We start from the raw sequence: 8,398 nt of genomic DNA on the forward strand, positions 1-8,398 counted from the left end.
TCCAAACATAGGCAACCACGAGTTATTATCCAAACATAGGCAACCACGAGAACCCGGGGAGACGATCCAACAATTTCTGAAGGGTGTACGATTATCGTTGGATACGAAAGATCGATGATTGCCAGAGTAACTCCCACTACAATTTATTGAGGACCGATAGTTGTTCAACCACATCTAGAGTTATCAAAACGGAGATTTTGAGAACGAGTGATCGCTATGTACCAATAGAGAGCATGATATTCTTTGTTCCTCCAATAGTATCATAGATCGGGCATGTAAGAAAGTCGAGAGAGGTGTATGGTGTCTAATGAATGTGACAATGTTATGGAATTTTCTAGAGAGCCCATTGATTATGTATGTGACTAGAGTTCATCCGGAAACGAGAGCATCAATGTTTGTTAGAAGATCGGAGGGATGTTTCATCTTTCAAAATATATTTTTTTTAATATTTTTCAAAATAATGGATCATTCTCCAAGAACCATGGAGTGAAGTTCGTTATCCAACCCGATGACACTAGCATCTTTGTTGTCAGAAAAAAAGCTTCATGGGTTGAAAAGAGATTGAGTGATTATTCCATTCAAACGTCGTTGGTGCCGGCTGGGTTGGATCTATCATTAAGGTGATCAATAATGTTGTATCTAGTGCAATGGGTTTCAACCTTCAACCATTTACTTGCCATCCGTAAAACGATCTTGTTCTTAACGTACTTTATAGGAGTAATTTAGATTTAGAATTTTTGTTGTTCTCTTTTAACATGCAGAACATTATCAAAACACAGTGACCTAAATATTTAAAAAGCAATTTATTTTTTAGAATTAAGATAAATTCTCCAATTTTTCACCTATAGACTATATTACTTTGTCACATAATTAAAATTTAGTATATCAAACCATGTTTATTATGACAATACCATTTATTACATATAACAGGCACATAAAACATAAGATAACAACGTAGTGCAACATCTGATACAAAGAATATCAGTTATAGTCGCCTGTATTGATATGGCATTAGATTTTGATTTATTTAATTGGGGAGTTGGCAAGCCTCTATGTCTCTGGTAACCTTCTCGTAGAATTCCATCAGCGTATCGGGATCAGGAACATTAGGGTTCAACTTCTCATACTCAACAGTCCATGTGACAATGTTGTCTGAACCATGTTTGTCTGCTTGAATATGTATAACAAAGGTCTTATATAAATCCATGAGATCACCTTCAACTACCTTAAATGTGACTGACTTTTTTCCCTCGTCGAAATCCGTGGTTATTGTTTTTCCAACACGGTCTTTTCCATCTACAACGCGACATATCATCAAAAACATTGAGTCGAAGTGCATTTATGTGGACAATTAAATACATTTATACGGTTCCACTCTATACTACATCGAATTTCTAGTAATTAAACAGACCATTATAAAAATATAATAGGGTACACATGTGTGGCTTACCATGAAAATAGTTCCAGAAGAGACAACAGCCCAGGTTTCCAACTTCACCTTCATGGACTTGACAGTTTTGGATGTAACTCGGTGTCAAGGTGGGAACTTGGTTGGGGTTTGCCTTCCATAACTGGTGAAAAGCATCACAATCTGACTTAATCACAACCTGATTTGTTTTAGTACTAAGTGCCATATCTCTCTCCAGGTTAGAGCTTGAATGAGAATTACTTGCTCCTGTCATCACAATTTATAGATCGATCACTATCCTCCATTCCCCACCACCTAATAATTAATTAATTAATTAATTAATAACCTTACTATTCATAAAGATAACAAATATTATATAGTCAGAATATTTATAAAGTATTGTTTGATCATGTGATTCATGTTTAATCAGATGTGCATGCCTTATAGTAGACATGATTTTATTAAAGTTATTAAAGAAAAAAATACCTGTTGTTTGGTGTATTTATTTTATTTTCCAAATATCACGGAATTCATTATTAATTGATAAATTATTATTTACTTCTTTACCGTATTAATAACACTTATTATTTTTTATATATTAATAATATGCGCAGGGCTGACCCTGAGGGTAAGCAAGGTGTGCAAACAGGACCCTGAAAAAAATAAGGTATGAGATTGAACAAAATTATCTAGTGTATTATCATTTATGTAAACCAATGTGAACGTCTTTAGTAGTATATGATTTGGATAATAGACCCACCTTTTGTCCCCTCCTATTGTTTACAGGGTATCGAAGGTATCGAATCTTGCTTCCCATCTGCTCTATTTTTTTACCAATGAGTTTCACTTAATTTTCATAAAACCTAATTCATGAGCCATTATACTTGTTTTCTTTAACGCAATTCATGAGCCCATTAACTCGATTTATAAAATTATGTCTTTTTTCCTTTAGGTGGTCAAGTGTCACACACACAAAAATTAAAAAAAAAAATTTTAAAAATCCATTTTTTCCCTTGGTTAGCAAGTTGCGAACATCTTTCTTTTTTCTAACTCGCTTCCTATTTTTTCTATGAGTTTCAATGTTTCATTTTTAATTTCAATTTATTCTTTGAGTTTCTTGTTCCAATTTCACGTTTACTTCAGAAATAGAAATACTCAAGTAGTCTAGTGTCGTGCAAGTGTGTGGTACGCCGATTCAACATTTCAGTCTTCTAAGAATGTAACCCATCATGTGGCAAATTTCCGTTGAAAAAAGTTATGCAGTAAAAAGGGGCGTGGGAAATAGCCTCTTTATCGAAAGAAGCCATCGTTGTTATTGTGGGTTTGACATCCGCTAGAAAAATCTGGGTTGCCCTTGAAAAAGCTTATGGCAACTCATTGATTGAACGGGTCCATAATCTCTGTGACCAGCTTTGCTTGATCCAGAAAGGAACCAACACGCCTTCGAAGCCCTGTGTGAACAGTTGGTTGCGATCGGGTTTCCCGTTGATGAAGATGATCAGTTGCACTGGTTCTTGTGCGGCCTCGGACCATTCTTTGAGACCTTCTCCACTACTGTTCGATCAATCTGGCCTACTCCGCCTTTCGCAGTCTTGCTCGCTCGGGCTGAAAGCCACGAGTTATTCATCCGGGCACTACATCACTCCGCTACACCCCAGTCGCATTCAACGCCAATTTTGAACCACCTGTGACTGCTTCGACTGCTCCTAGAAATCGTGGGGGTCGTGGACCCAATCGTGGTGGTAAAAATGGAGGGTCTCGCTGTGGTTGTAGCAATCGGGGTGGCAGACATAGTCCCCACTGTCAACTGTGTCACATTAATCGACATTATGCCAATGCTTGTCCCGATTTAAAGAAATTTGTTGTCGGGATCGATGTGAAGGATAATGACCTAGCCACTGTCTTCTTATCTCAATGCCATGTTTTGTCTCCGGTTCCTGATTGGTTTGTTGACTCCGGCGTAACCGATCGCATGATTTCCACCACTCACTCGGTCTCCGATGCTTCAACTACCATAGGTACCGAATCTGTTTCCTTCGGTAATGGCAAGTCCCTCCCTGTCACTCATAAAGGGCACTCAATCCTCAATAATAATCTTCTTTTGAATGACATCTTGGTTGTACTGAATCTCACTCTCAACCTTTTGTCTATGAGTAAACTCACTAAAGATAACTTGGTGGATGTCTTACTTTCTTATCCTTCGTTTTCTATTCAGGATCGTCACACCAAATAGGTCCTAGCCAAAGGAAACTATGAGAATGGTCTCTATGTCCTCCACCCAAGTCATCAAGCATTTGTGTCTCATTCAAGCCCTAAATCATCGTTTGAAGTGTGGCATTCCCGTTTGGGTCATGCAAATTTTGACGTTATTACCTCTTTACAAAAACTTGGTTGTCTTGTAGTGAATGCACTGTTACCTAAACTGGGCTTATGTTCCCTGTGTCAACTTGCTAAAAGTCAACGTTTACCGATTGACATAAATAAAACTCGTGCCTTAAATTTATTAGATCTTGTTCATTGTGATATATGGGGACCCTCCCCTTTTGCTTCAAACGACAACTATCGATATTATGTCATATTTGTTGATGACCATTCTCGCTTCTCTTGGTTGTACCCCTTAAAGGAAAAATCTAATTTCTCACGTGTATTAGTGGGTTTCATCAATATGGTACAAACCCAATTTTCAAGGAAAATCAAACTATTTCAAAGTGATGGCGGCACTGAGTTTTTTAATCACCAAGTCAAGTAAATCTTTGAAGCAAATGATACTTTACATCGGTCCTCATGCCCATATACTCCTCAACAAAACGGACGGGCCGAACGAAAACACTGACACAATGTTGAAACGGGTTTGGCAATGATGTTTAATGCCCACCTGCCTTCAATTCAACTTATTGGATTGATGCCTTTTCATCTGCAGTTTACATAATTAACCAACTACCCACAAAAGTTCTTGATGGAAAATCTCCATTTAAGATTGTATATTCCACACCACCCAATTACTCAACATTTAGGGCATTTGGGTGTCGGGTGTTCCCATATCTACGTGATTACTTAGAAAACAAACTCGCTCCACGGAGTATACTGTGTGTTTTCATTGGATATAGCCCCATGTACAAGGGCTATCGGTGCCTTGATCCTATCACATCTCGGATATATGTTTCCTGACATGCAAGATTTGATGAAAGTGTCTTCCCCTTTATGGATAACACTAAACCCAGCTCACTCACCAGCCTTAAGATTTGCACCTTCCTTGACAACCCACATACTTCTCTATCCAAACCAAGCACCTTGATCACTCCCACATAACCTGTCACTATCGAAAACTCCTCCCCATGCAAATTATGCTCCGATAACACCTCTTTAAACCCCCATTCGCACCCACCCAAAGCCAAACTTCGAGCCACACCTCTAGCCCAATCATCGACTCTTCCTCAAGCTCGTCATCCCTTTCCTCTCAACATCTTATGACTCCACCCAAAACTATTCCCTTCCCATCCTCTCCGCCACCCCCGTTACCCACACATCCTATGACCACTCGAGCCAAGGCGGATATTGTCAAGCCTTGCCACTTCGCCGACTTCTCCACTCTTACAAGCCAACCATTACACAATGCTTTGGTCGCTACCAGTGACCCAAAAAGCGTGAAATCTGACCTTAAACAACCTCACTGGGTTGATGCCATGAAGCGTGAACGTTATGCTCTTCACAAAAATACCACTTGGACCCTAGTTCCACGTCCTTTAAATCTCCCAGTGGTGGGGTCCAAATGGTTTTTTCGTATAAAGTTCCATTCTAACGACACCATTGAACGACACAAAGCACGCCTTGTTGCTCAAGGGTTCAATCAAACTCCTCGGCTAGACTACTTCCACACTTTCAGCCCTGTGTTTAAAGCTTCCACCATTCAGATCATTCTATCTCTCATAGTTCTTAACAACTTGTCCTTACATCAATTGGATGTTAACAATGCATTCTTGCATGAGCAGCTCACAAAGTGTTTATTCATGGAGCAACCTCCTGGGTTTGTTGATCCTCAACACCAAAATTATGTGTGCAAGTTGAATAAGGCACTTTACGGCCTTAAATAGGCCCCACGTGTGTCGTTTCATCGACTAGGCACCTTTTTAGTTTCTAACGGGTTCTCTTGTAGCAGGGCCGATACTTCTTTATTTATCTTTACACGTGAGTATCTTTTGGTGTATGCCGATGATTTAATTTTAACTGGAAATCAAGATGGGGTACTCAAAGAGTTTATCACTCAGCTTCACAATCACTTTGCTATCAAAGACTTAGGAAAGCTTAACTACTTTCTTGGTCTTAAGGTCTCCCATCTACATGATGGTTTGTTCCTAAGCCAAGAAAAATATGCCAAAGATGTGCTTGAACGAGATAAGATGCTTGATGCCAAACCAACACCCACTCCCTTGTCACCAACTGCTACCCTCTCCTCGACGGGTGACCCATATTCGGATCCGACTCAGTACCGCTCTATTGTAGGGGCACTGCAATATCTCACCATTATGAGACCTGATATCTCCTATGCGGTCAATCAAGTCAGCCAATTCCTCCATGCTCCAACCAATCAACACTTTCAAGAGGTCAAACGAATCCACCGCTACATTAAAGGCACACTCACGTTTGGTTTGACGTTCTCTAAGCCCACCAACACTTCCCTTCTTGGATATTCTGATGTGGATTGGCCTCGTTGTGTTGAGACACAACGGTCAACCTATGGCTACTAGATTTTTTTGGGCGGAAACCTTGTTTCTTGGAGCGCCAAGAAACAACCCACAGTTTCTCGATCCAGCTGTGAATCCGAATTTTGGGCCATGGCCAATGCCGCTGTTGAGATCATCTAGATCACTCATTTGCTTCATGAGCTTCACACTCTTCCAACGGTTCGACCTACACTCTTATGTGACAATCAGAGTGCTCTCTCCTTCACTCAAAATCCAATTGCTCACAAGCGAATGAAGCACATTGATTTAGATTACCACTTTGTCCAAGAAATCGTTGTTCGGGGAAACTTCACACCAAGTTCATACCATCAAAACTTCAAGTTGCTGATATTTTCACTAAAATCCTTCCTAGGCGTCAGTTTGATTTCTTCAGAGACAAGCTTCGGCTAGGCCCTCTGCCCCTCACCTTGAGGGGGGATAACATATATACAACTTGTCATAGTTGATATGTGTAGGGGTTGTTCCTGTAATTTTCTATTTGTTCATTCCTTTGTTGTATTTATTGTATCTATTTATAGTCTCTTCCTATTATCAAGGAGTTCATTCGATCCAATTTATTTTCATGTACTAAGTGCCATATTTCTCTAGGTTAGAGCTTGAATTAGAGTTACTTGCTCCTGTCGTCACAATTTATAGATCGATCAATATCCTCCATTCCCCACTACCTAATAATTAATTAATAACCTTACTATTGATAAAGATAACAAACATTATATACTCATAGTATTTATAAAGTATTGTTTGATCACATGATACATGTTTAATTAGATGTGCATGCCTTATAGTAATCATGATTATTAAAGTTATTAAAGAAAAAATACCTGCTGTTTGGTGTATTTATTTTATTTTCCAAATATCTCGGAATCCATTATTAATTGATAGATTTTACTCCTTTACCGTATTAATAATACTTAATACTTTTTATATATTAATAATATGTGCAGGGTTGACCCTGATGGTATGCAAGGTGTGCAAACAGGACCTGAAAAAATAAGGTATGAGATTGAACAAAATTATTTAGTTTATTATCATTTATGTAAACCAATGTGAACGTCTTTAGTAGTATATGATTTGGATAATAGACCCGTCTTTTGTTCCCTCCTATTGTTTACAGGGTATCGAATCTTGCTTCCCCATCATCTGCTCTATTTTTTTACTAATGAGTTTCACTTAAGTTTCATTAAACCTAATTCATGAGCCATTATACTTTTTTTCTCTAACGCAATTCATGAGTCCAATAAGTGGATTTATATCTTTTTTCCTTTAAGGTGACCAAGTCATACACACCACAAAAAAAAAATTAAAAATTGAAAAAAAATTAAAAAATTGAAAAAAAAGTTCCATTTGTTCCCTTGGTTAGCAAGTTGCGAACATCTTTCTTTTTTCTAACCCGCTCCCTATTTTTTCTATGAGTTTCAATGTTTCATTTTTAATTTCATATTATTCTTTTAGTTTCTTGTTCCAATTTCAAGTTTACTTCAGAAATAGAAATACTCAAATAGTCTAGTGTCGTGCAAATGTGTTGTACGCTGATTCTACATTTCAGTCTTCTGAGAATGTAACCCATCATGTGGCAAATTTCCGTTGAAAAAAGTAATGCGGTAAAAAGGGGCGTGGGAAATAGTTTCCGGCAGAATTGTTTTACTTAATATGTATACAAAAAAAGATTCACTTGGTACTTGACTCTATTTCAGTTTGTTCACTGATTTCATAAATTCATTGTATTTGAATGCATTGAATCGTGAGTTCTTTTACTATACCTCCAAGCACTTTGAGTAGTTTTGGTTTTTTTAGGTTTAGTTTTCGTTCGTTAATTTAGTTTTATATTATTACTAATATCGAGATTATCATGTGTATATGATCTTATATTACTTCAACTAGGTTATAACTCATATACCACACGGTTAACAAATTTTAAAATAAAATATTTTCAAAAGAATAATAATTTAATATATAATCAATTTCATACATGCAACATAAGATGAAAGAAATGACTTGAACCATTGTCATACCCAGGGGCGGAACACCAGCACTACAACTAGGGGGGCCGGAATCAAAACTTCATAATTGAAATATGTAAAGAAGTTTTATTTATTTCGAAATTATGACGTATCAAAAGTGTAAACAAGAAAACTAATAGATCGTTAAATCATTTATCAAAGTGGAACGCGACGATCTTTTGCATTTTTAAAGTCTTCTAAAACCGTCTCTAAACTAATCTTTTCAGCAAGTTCCCGCTCGAAGTGCA

General features: G+C 37.7%; 1 protein-coding gene across 1 annotated transcript; it reads right to left on the minus strand.

The window, feature by feature from the left end:
- Positions 1 to 876: 876 nt before the first annotated feature.
- Positions 877 to 1,697, minus strand: LOC111906355 (kirola). Its single transcript, XM_023902115.2, has 2 exons — positions 1,451 to 1,697; positions 877 to 1,296 (listed from the first exon to the last, which is right to left on the minus strand). Exons 1-2 carry the CDS (start codon positions 1,680 to 1,682, stop codon positions 1,028 to 1,030), a joined length of 501 nt encoding a protein of 166 aa, XP_023757883.1. The 5' UTR covers positions 1,683 to 1,697; the 3' UTR covers positions 877 to 1,027.
- Positions 1,698 to 8,398: the final 6,701 nt, after the last annotated feature.

The sequence above is a fragment of the Lactuca sativa genome, chromosome 3, assembly GCF_002870075.4.
Source record: "Lactuca sativa cultivar Salinas chromosome 3, Lsat_Salinas_v11, whole genome shotgun sequence".
In the NCBI taxonomy this organism is placed as follows: domain Eukaryota; kingdom Viridiplantae; phylum Streptophyta; class Magnoliopsida; order Asterales; family Asteraceae; genus Lactuca; species Lactuca sativa.

Excerpts from the sequence above, each read along its gene's own strand:
- LOC111906355 (XM_023902115.2), bottom strand. The coding sequence starts at position 1,682 with ATGACAGGAGCAAGTAATTCTCATTCAAGCTCTAACCTGGAGAGAGAT. Across the intron at positions 1,297-1,450 it reads CTTCTGGAACTATTTTCATG|ATGGAAAAGACCGTGTTGGA; the intron begins GTAAGCCACACA and ends GTCGCGTTGTAG.